At 37.9% G+C, this 11,140-nt stretch overlaps 1 protein-coding gene across 1 annotated transcript; it reads left to right on the top strand.

Moving 5' to 3' along the window:
- The first annotated feature begins 352 nt into the window (after positions 1-352).
- LOC112529748 (probable protein phosphatase 2C 72) lies at positions 353-2,360 on the top strand. Its single transcript, XM_025141135.1, has 5 exons — positions 353-517; positions 762-1,061; positions 1,385-1,499; positions 1,590-1,813; positions 1,922-2,360. Exons 1-5 carry the CDS (start codon positions 353-355, stop codon positions 2,135-2,137), a joined length of 1,020 nt encoding a protein of 339 aa, XP_024996903.1. The 3' UTR covers positions 2,138-2,360.
- The last annotated feature ends 8,780 nt before the right edge of the window (positions 2,361-11,140 follow it).

Below are 11,140 nucleotides of genomic sequence, written 5' to 3'. Positions count from 1 at the left end.
TTGTATCTGGAGTCTCCCTTAACCATTCAGCGACCTGATTTCATATTAAATAATTAGCAAACAATTATATTTTATTTTGCACTATATCACGACATGCACAGAGATGTATTGCATCAATTCACATATCAAACGCAACCCATGCATGCAGTGAATGTAGGATTAATAATGATCAAGAGTTTAGAGATCCCCTTTTACATTCCTCGTCTAACTCATATTTTATTCATGTGTATATATATATATATATATATATATATATATAATATAATATAAATGGAGTGGGGTCCATCTGATATCATTTGGTTTTGTATAAAAAGAGTAGTTTGAGAAGGGTTGGGTTTATTAAACTTTGAAGATGGGTATCTGCATATCGAGAGCATCTCCAGAGATTCATGACATAGACTATGGCCATGAACATGTCATTTATTACCAACAAACCATTTCTGATCATAGAATTGGCTCCCTCCATACTCATCAAGGATCCAAAGGTTTCAACCAAGATGCTGCTATTCTTTATCAGGTTTTCCATCTTCAACCCTTTTTTACCAACTCCGTGTTGGATTTCCTTTTTTGGTAAACGATAGGTGTCCAAACCAACTTATACATTAATCTCAAGGGCGTCCCCGAGAACAACACGGAAAATCTCCGGTGGATTCAAACTGGTTTCTTAACGTTGGTTGCCATGTTGTATTCTCATTATATGAAATGGGTATCTCTCAATTTTCAGTTTTATTCTCTAATTTAATGTTATTTTTTTGATGAAGGATTATGGAATGGAGAATGGTGCTTTTGGTGGGGTTTTTGATGGGCATGGAAGGAATGGTCAAATAGTGAGCAAATTTGTGAGAAACAGGTTGCCATCATTGATTGTCAACCAAAGAAATTCCACCATAATCAAGGGCAAAACGGTAATTGAGCATGATGGTGAGTTTGAGTCTAAGGATTTCCATATTTGGAAAGATGCCTGTTTTAGTGCCTTCAAAGTCATGGACAAGGAGATCAAGCTTATGGAACATATAGATTTCTCTTGCAGTGGTACAACTGCTGTTATTGTCATCAAACAGGTACCATATATTATATAACAAACTCTCATCAAGATTTTGAGCCATCCTGGATGCATAATTAGCTTGTACGGTACAAACTAGCACAGCATCCAGACAGTAGTTTAACTTTCACTTTATCGCTGTTGCATAGTGGGATATTTTTACGGTCTTAAAAGTGCATTGCTGTGATTCGATGTGAGGTATCATAAGTTACAAAAAACCAACCGGGTGTCGCAGTTCATTATTATTAATGTAACTGTAATTTTTAAAATGAAATTTTGTTTTATTTTATATTATGCTAAGTATTTTTGAGATAATTCTGATAGGATTGTGTTGTTTTACAGGGTGAAGATCTGGTTATTGCTAATCTAGGTGATTCAAGAGCAATTCTAGGAACAATTGCTGAAAATGGAATTGTGGCTGTGCAATTGACCACTGATCTGAAACCAAGTGTGCCTTGTAAGTCTTATAACTATTGATGATTAATTGTATTGTACAAATATATAGAAACGCGATAAATGATCGGGGTTTTACTTATTTTTTGAGCAGCGGAGGGAGATCGAATAAGGAAGTCGAATGGTCGGGTGATGGCACTGAAGGAAGAACCACATATAGATCGAGTGTGGTTGCCGCATCACGACTCACCAGGCCTAGCCATGTCTCGTGCTTTCGGGGATTTTGTACTCAAAAGCCACGGAATCATCGCGGTCCCCGATGTATCCTATCACCGGTTGACCCCCAACGATCAGTTTCTCGTTCTTGCAAGTGATGGGGTAAGTCCACGGTCTCATAAGTCAATAGTACAACTCAGCCGAGCATATCTTATGTGTGGTCGAGTTGTATGGTACAAGTCAATAATGCGTTGGACATTTTATTTTCAGGTGTGGGATGTGCTTAGTAACAATACGGTAGCATCGGTCGTGTGGGGAGCAGAGAGTGAGGAATCGGCAGCAAAAGCAGTAGTGGTAGCGGCAATTGCAGCTTGGAAACAGAGGTTCCCGTCATCGAATAGGGACGACTGCACTGCGATTTGCTTCTTCTTACAAAAGAACATGCATCAAGAGTTGTACAATATGCCTAAAGATTTGGACATGTAACACTTCACCACAACACAATGGTCTAAGGTGTGGTTTAATATATATATATGAGGTCTAGCTTTTTGGCTTTTGTTTTCGTTTTTGTTGTTGATGTGAATAGGTTTGTTGATGCAGTATTAAAGTTTCAACAAGGTTATACAAAAATAGCACATGAAAATATATCATGCTTCAGATTTGTAAGTCATACATACATCCACTTTCCAAGAAACTTCAAGATTTGGTCATAATCGTCTTTTCACATAAGCATGTTGATTATAGTTCATTTTACATGATAAATACAAGCCGACACACTTACATAATAGGGTTTGCATCCCCGTCGTCACCCTTCTACTTCTACTTCTAGTTCAGTCATTACAGATTATAAACATCATGGGATTAATTAATGTACACACATTTACTAAAAATTGGATATAAGAGCATTCACAAGAATCTACTTCTAACAAGTTCATAAAACATATTTTTTCCTTCTATATCTCCAATATGGATTCTTTTATTTTTTACTATACTTATTTACTTTCTTTCAATTAATTTTGGCATTTCATCGAAAAAATAGAGGGATGCGATTAGTTTTGTAATGTTTATATGAAAGAGATAGTTTGCAAATTAAACCTCATCTCTCTCTCTCTCTCTCTCTCTCTCTCTATATATATATATATATATATATATATAAGAGGTAGGGCTCACATATGATCAACATGTTTCGAGTAATTTTTACACATGAAAAACATTTTGTGAAGATAAAAAAAACGGAGTTTCCACGGCAAAAATGTTACCTTCACAGTGTTTTGCTGTGAAGTTTCAAGTGTAAAAATTGGTATTATGAGTCTCAAGAAAGCAACCTAATCTTACATGATCCCTAGTCTATACATACATATTTATATATATAGGGTTGAGTTCACGTGAGACCAGCCAGTTTTCGTGAGATTCATAAAACCATAAAATAACACTTGAAACTTCATAGCAAAATATTGTGAAGTTAAAAAAAATACAAACCTTCACATCAAAACACCTACATTACTTTTTATCTTTCATTTTTAAATCAAAACTTCTCATGTAATAAATCAACTTTTCATTTTTTTTCTAGTTATAATTAATTATTGAATTTATACTTACAACAATCATTTTATTTACATGCTTCTATCTTTAACAATAAATATAATTAAAAATCATGTTTTTTTTGTAACTTTTAGATAATTCTATTATTTATCTTTTAGATAGGGCAAGTATGGAAGACAAAGATCTAACTCGGGTAAGCATAAATTTAACGCTGGTTGGGTAAGACCTCGGTCAGCATTTCAGTCAGATCTCTTTCAGATCCGCAATTTAGTAAACACATTGACTGTTGACCCAGTCACCATGGTCAACAGTTAGTAAACAACCCCTTAATACACTTGGTAGACAACCACTTATACTCAATGGTTAGTGATAAAACACCTTTACAAACCTTCAAATAATAAACATTTTTTATATTATAAAACTAAATGCATTTCAGTCTTAGAAATAACTGTAAACTCCTTTGGCTTTTGCTTATACAGTGATACTGATCAAACCTTAATTGTTTGAATTCTTTCGCCAACTTTCCTTTTATTTTGTATAATCTCCATACCTGTAACACCTAGTACACGCTATCACGATCTATTAGAATTTTGGTAAGTACTTAACCGACCAATAATTTCACATATTAATTATTGTTGTTGGTTTAAGTGCACGCTTTTATTTGAACAAGTTATATATACCTGATAAATCTCACATATTTTTGATAATGTAAGATTTAAGAAATCTGATTTTAGACTTATGGTTACAGAATCTTTTACAGGCTTGTGTTGTATACAGACCATGTCTAACTTATTTTTTGTCAAACAAACCTAATATGATAAATTTATTGTTCTTTTTGGCGGATTTAATAACTAGCTCCATAAACGGCCAAGCTTGCCCATAAGGTCTTTTTACCTTTAAAAGAAAGAATATATGTAAAAATGACAAGATACATAAAATCATTGAAAACACACAAAATTATCTATGTCTTTTTACTAAAAAGTAGTGCAATTTCAACATAGAATTAATCTACATTAAACACGAATCCTAGAAGATATGAGTAAACAAACTTAGACTCAAATCAACTTCTTTGAATACAAGGAAAAATAAGAGAATGATGAGATGTTATGATTGGTGATCTTGGAGAACCACATGGTAGCGAGAAGGAGCATATGCTTCCCCTAAATCTTCAATAAATATTTGATATATTTGCTCATAAAAACGATGATATACATTTGAATAGTAATTTGATTCTAACATTTCTTAATGATAACAAGGAACAATAAAACCGTGTATATATACTAAGCAAAAAATCGGTAAAAGGAAAGGATAGCTATCGATGATCTGCGAGCTGTAAATTAGGAGGGAAACAAGAAATAATATTAGGAGTGCATATGGGAGAATAAATTGCGCAATTCCAATACTCGCCCTCAAGCTGAAGCATGATAGTCAGGAGTGCCCAACTTGTCTAGGAGAGAGCGAAGTTGTTGTGCACCCAAGCCCTTTGTGAACAGATCAACAACCTGTAACTTTGTATCAACGTGCATGGGTTGAATTTCTTTGGACTCGACTCTTTCGTGAACAAAATAACAGTCGATCTCCACGTGCTTAGTTCGTTTGTGAAAAACAGGGTTATTGGCAATGTAACGAGCAACTTGGTTATCACAAAAAAGTGCAGTAGGCCCACGTTTTCTATATCCAACTCCTTTAGTAACCAGCAAATCCAAATCACTTCACTGACAATGGTGGCCATAGCCCGATACTCAGCTTCAGCGGAAGATCGTGATACCACCGATTTCTTTTTGGTTTTCTATGAGACCAGTGTTCCACCAAGAAGTAATAAATAGCCCGTTCTTGATCACCTTGTCATGGGACAACCGAGCCAGTCAGAATCTTAATATGCTGATACGTTTGTCCCACCTGTGCGTGGCAGGATGATTCCTTGACCAGGAGTGGCCTTGAGATACCGAAGGACTCTGGTGATAGCATTTAGATGGTGTTGTCAGGGGTCAACAATGAACTGGCTAAGAACATTGACCGAGTAGGCTATATCCAGCCTAGTTGCTTGCAAGTAAATAAGTCGACCAATCATGCGTCGATACTGATTGGCGTCGACCTTCGGTTGGCTCTTATCCTTATTGATCTTTAGGTTTTGTTCAATAGGAAACGAACTGGGTTGTGATCCTTGCATACCAAGATCTTTCAAAATATCGAGTGTAAATTTTCTTTGACTGAGAACCAACCCTTCTGAAGTTTTTGCCACCTCGATACCAAGGAAGTACTTTAAGACTCTGAGATCCTTGATACTAAACTTCTCATTCAGACACTTCTTTATTTCTTAAATTTTGCAGGAGTTGTTTCCCACAAATATGGCATCATCAACATAAATAAGGGTGGTGATAAAGGTGTCATCACTTTTGTAAATGAAAAGTGAGTGATCAGACTTGGATTGATCAAAACCGAGGCCAAGAAGGAAAGTGGTGAACTCTTTATACCAATTGCGTGAGATCAGTTTTTAGACCGTAGAGGGACTTTCTCAAGCGACAAACTCTAGTATCGTTTTCTGTAGAAAAACCTTGAGGAACCTTCATGTAAACTTCTTCATCCAAATTGCCATGCAAAAATGCATTGTTAACGTCGAGTTGATGGATCATCCAATCTTTCTTAGTGGCAACGACTAATAAAGTTTTAACAGAAACTAGCTTCGCAACAGGCGCAAATGTGTCATAAAAGTCTACTCCTTCACTTTGTGTGAAGCCTTTGGCATTGAGCCTTGCTTTATGTCTTTCGATTTGCCCATTTGATTTGTATTTTATTTTGTAGACCCACTTCGAATCAATGGCTCACATTCCCTTGGGAGAGTTTCTAGTGTCCATGTTTCATTTTCCTCGAGATCTTGAATTTCTTTCTTTATAGCTTCAACCCACTTTGGATCCTGCATGGCTTCTTTAAAACAAGTCGGCCCATCGTTTGAGGTGTTGGCTGTTGAAAATGTTTTGTATGAGTAAGAAAACTTATCATAAGAAAGATAATTAGAGATTGGGTGTACCGTCGAGGACCCTTGATTTGGTGCATTTTACGTGTGATCGACCGAAAAAGGGGAGCTTCACGATATAATCATCCAAATGCCTTGAGTGAGCTCGATTTCTTTGTGGTCTAGCGGTCACCGTTTCGATTTCTGGGTTTCCAATATCTTCATTATGTGGGCTTTGAGGATGTGGGCTAGGAGATGTGTCCTCATCCCTTTGTTCACTTTCAAGATCTACATATTGTTTTTCATTTTCTTCTTCTTAAATGACCTGGGTCGGCCGAATATCAAAGACATCATCCAACTATCTACTGCCTTGGATAGAATTGGTGGAAAATGGGAAATTTTCTTCATGAAATTTGGTGTCTCTTGACACAATGATATTTCCCTTTTCCATGTAAAATATTTTATACCCTTTTGTTCCTTGAGGATATCCCAAAAAGACCCCGGGCCTCCCCCCCACTTCCATCTTATCACCCTTCGTTCCATTGCTCTTATACTACGTTAGACAATCGAAGACCCTCATGTGATCATAGTCGGGTTTTTGGTCAAATAACACCTCATATGGAGTTTTATTTGCAAGAATTTTGGATGGTAACCGGTTGATGATATAAGCAGCCATCAAGATGCATTCTCCCCAAAATCTCATTGGCAATTTAGCTTCAAACCTTAGGGCTCGAGCTGTTTCTAGCAAGTGTCCGTGTTTGTGCTCAACCACCCCATTTTGTTGGGGTGTGTGAGGACACGTGTTTTCAAACAAAATCCCATGTTGGTTGTAAAAATCAGTCATGAAGTGGGAAGTGAATTCACCACCATCATCACTTCTTATCCTTTTAATACGTTTTCCAAATTGGTTTTCTATCATCTTATGGAAATTAATCAGGTATTTACCAGCATCGGTTTTATGCTTGACTAGAAAAGTCCATACAAACTAAAATCATCAACAATGATCAAAAAATAATTTGCTCCTGAAATTGAAGGTTTACGATATTTTCCCCAAACATCACAATGTATTAACTTAAAGCATTCTTTTGTTTTTATTTGACTTCAAGAAAAAGGAGACCTAGTGTATTTGGCCTTAGAACATGAATCACAAACTGTCCTTGAAATTAAGCGAAACATTTTTTAGAAAATCTACTTTAGTGAGCTTTCCTTTAGAAACATGATCCAATCTCTTGTGCCATCTCTCCACCGTAACAGACATAGCTTTTCTTTCATCTTCAAAAATCCTCAATCGGTATAGTCCCCTCCGGTAGTCACCCGCACCAATCAAGTTCCTCGAACGTAATCCTTGCATAACACAAAAATTTGGAAAGAAGGTCACTGCACATTGGAGATTTTCGGTTAAATGATTCACAATAAAAGGTTGCAATTAAATTGAGGGACGTGTAGGATTCCTTCAATTTTGGTACCACCCGGCAAGGTGTAGTCACCCCTCCCTTCGACCGGTATGGCATCGCCATTAGAAATCATAACAGGTCTCTCGTAGGCGATTTTTCTTTTATAAGGATGTCGGATCAATAAGTCGTGTGTTCGGGAGCCTCGGAATCCACGACCCAATCATCTTCATCATTTAATCTACCTGTCATGTTTGCAACCGGTAACGTTGACACAAGCAGCCCTTGGCTTGCCTTTGTCCATTTTACCCTTTCCTGACCGCCACTTCGGGTATCCATTGCATTTGAAACAACCGTCACGATTGTGACCATCCTTGTTGCAAAAGATACAATGTTGTGTTTCACCTTCTCGTTTCATAGATTTCTGATTTAATCTACCTTTTTGTTGTCCGGAATTTCCATCTGCTTAGTAGACACAAAGGTTTTGAAAGCCGCTGTCTCCATGGAAGGTTTTTTTTTCATCAGTGACAGCTCGTTGGCGTTCATCCTCGGCAACGAGATGATAAGCCGATCCCAAAGCAGGCATCAACAATGTGGTAAGAATCTATGTTTTTATCACAGAAAACTCACCATCATGCCCCATGAGAAATTCATAAAGCCTCTCCTTTGCTTGGTGTTCAACGAGTCGTTTGCCGATGTCACAAGTGCACCCATTACAGGTACACTGTGGTGTAGGAAATACCGACTGGATTTCATCCCATAATGACCAGAGCTTGGTGTAGTAGGCAGACTCGGAGGTTCCGTCCTGGTGGATGGCGGCTAGTTGATTCTTCAGTTCATAAGCCTTAGGCACGCTCTCCTTCCCAAAACTTTCACGAAGATCCAACCAAATATCTGATGCGGTGTTGGCGTATTTGACGCTGCTTCTTATCTCCTTTTGCATCCATGGCTACAGTAAGCTATCCCTTTATCATGGCATCACATCTCATCCATGCCATGTGATCCTTGGATGTTTTCTCTGGTTTCATAATGGTACCATCTATGAAACTGATCTTGTATTTTGCGAATAAAAAATTATCCATCTCATGAACCCAATCTCCATAATTCTTATCGGACAAAGCAACGTTTATTGAAGTAGTCAAAATTAGTTTTTATGAATAAGAGGTCATGTACCGAGTTTATAGGAAGGTCTTTAGAAGATAAGTTTCTTTTGATTTTATCTCYTAATTAGTAGTAATCTGAKAGGGTGAGTCAAGCTATTTTAGCTCCTATTTCTTCTTATCTGTAGGCTATATATACAGCCATATTCTTGATTGAATAARGYGWRYWATACCATTTGAAYACTTCAGATTATAACTYTGATCCATCAATTGGTATCAGAGCCACTTTGAGGGTGTGAGAGGAAAACACGAGGGTGTGAGAGGAAAACACAAGGGTGTGAGAGATGGCGAGTGACTCCAACAGTTTTCAAACTCCATGTGTGCCAAAGTTTGATGGGGATTACGATCACTGGAGTTTGCTTATGGAGAACCTGCTTCGTTCAAAGGAGTATTGGAGTGTAATTGAAGGTGGGTATCAAGAACCCGCTGCGGGAGAGGTGTTGACAGCAACACAACAGAAAGCCCTGGATGAGGCAAAAGTCAAGGATCTGAAAGCTTGAAATTACTTATTTCAGGCCCTTGATAAGTCTATTTTGAAGACCATCATTCAGAAAGATACCGCGAAGCAGCTATGGGAGTCCATGAAGGTTAAGTATCAAGGGAACGCTAGGGTAAAACGTGCCCAATTGTAGAGACTTCGAAGGGAATTCGAGACCCTCGAAATGAAGATGGGAGAATCGGTTACCGATTACTTCGGAAGGGTAATGGTTGTTGCCAACGATATAAGAAACTATGGTGAAGATATGAATGATGTCAAGATTGTGGAGAAGATCTTAAGCACCTTGACTGAAAATTTCAATTTTATTGTATGCTCGATAGAAGAATCCAGGGACATCGATGACTTAACAGTTGATGAATTGCAGAGTACCTTACTGGTGCATGAACAAAACGTGCGACGTCGAGGAAGTGACGAACAAGTTCTGAAGGTTGAGCACGATTCGAACAACGAACGAAGCAGAGGCAGGGGTACTTACTCAAGAGGTGGAAGCTCTCAAAGGGGACGAGGGCGAGGAAGAGGTCGAGGAAATTTCAACAAGATCACCATTCAATGTTACCGGTGTCAAAAGTTTGGACATTTTCAGTATGAGTTCTCTGATGCTGCAAAAGGTGTCAATTATGTAGGATTTCATGAAGGAGAGGAGCTACTGTTAATGGCTTATGCTGAAGTGAATAAAGCCAACACTCAAGCAGAATGGTATCTTGACTCAGGTTGTTCAAATCACATGACGAGTAATAGAGATTGGTTTGTTCAAATTGATGAAAGTTTTAGTCACACGGTGAAACTTGGAAATAGCACTCGGTTAGCAGTTACGGGAAAGGGAAATATGCGCCTTGAGATTGAGGGCACAACACAAACCATCACTGATGTTTTTTTAGTTCCTGAGTTGTCTACTAACATGTTAAGTATGGGTCAATTGCAAAAGAAGGGCGTGACATTTGTAATTGAGGTTGGTGCTTGTAAAATGTATCATCCTCTAAAGGGGTTAATTTCAACCACTAAAATCACTTCAAATCGGATGTTTTTGGTCAATGCAGTCATGAAATCTCTTCCAAACTCTTGTCTTCATGTTGACAAAGAAGTTGATATTGCCCTTTGGCACCGAAGATATGGGAATTTGAACAACAAGGCCACTACAATGATGCAACGTAAGCAAATGGTGAAGGGGCTGCCTCAGTTAAAAGAAGAAGCTAAGGTGTGCGAGGTGTGCAATATTGGCAAGCAACATCATGAAACCATACCGAAAAGAAGTGAATGGAAAGCAACGTAGAAACTTCAGTTAATACACACAGATCTTTGTGGTCCTATAAGTCCTGCTTCTCAAAGTGGTAAAAGGTATATTTTAGTTTTTGTTGATGACTTTACTCGTAAAACATCGATATACCTGCTGTCAGAAAAGGATGAAACATTTGATGTGTTCAAGAATTTCAAAAACTTAGTGGAGAAAGAAGTGGGTGGTCATATACGCTGCCTACGGAGCGACCTGGGAGGAGAATTTACATCAAATGCCTTTAATCAATTTTGCGTGGAACATGGGATCAAACGATAATTGACAGCAGCCTACACCCCTCAACAAAATAGGGTGGCAGAAAGACGGAAAAGGAGGATAATGAACATGGTAAGATGTTTACTTGCAGAAAAGCAAATGCCGAAGTGGTTTTGGCCAGAAGCAGCAAAGTGGACATGTCATGTATTAAATAAAAGTCTTACAAGTGCGCTTGGTGATGTAGTGCCAGAAGAACGATGGAGCGGATTGAAACCAAGCGTTGATTATTTTCGAGTTTTCGGTTGCATTGGGCATGTGCATATACCTAAGCAATTACGTACAAAACTTGACGACAGAAGCCACAAGTGTGTTTTGCTTGGTATAAGCACAAAGTCTAAAGCGTACCGACTATATGATCCAATTCAAAATAAAATAATCATTATTCGGGACGTCATTTT

The sequence above is a fragment of the Cynara cardunculus genome (genome assembly GCF_001531365.2).
Source record: "Cynara cardunculus var. scolymus isolate 2C chromosome LG 16, CcrdV1, whole genome shotgun sequence".
Taxonomy (NCBI): domain Eukaryota; kingdom Viridiplantae; phylum Streptophyta; class Magnoliopsida; order Asterales; family Asteraceae; genus Cynara; species Cynara cardunculus.
This window is presented reverse-complemented; position numbering and strand designations above follow the sequence as displayed.

Coding starts and splice junctions, on each gene's coding strand:
- LOC112529748 (XM_025141135.1), top strand. CDS start 353: ATGGGTATCTGCATATCGAGAGCATCTCCAGAGATTCATGACATAGAC. Junction 518..761: donor ATGCTGCTATTCTTTATCAG/GTTTTCCATCTT, acceptor TTTTTGATGAAG/GATTATGGAATGGAGAATGG. Junction 1,500..1,589: donor TCTGAAACCAAGTGTGCCTT/GTAAGTCTTATA, acceptor TTTTTTGAGCAG/CGGAGGGAGATCGAATAAGG.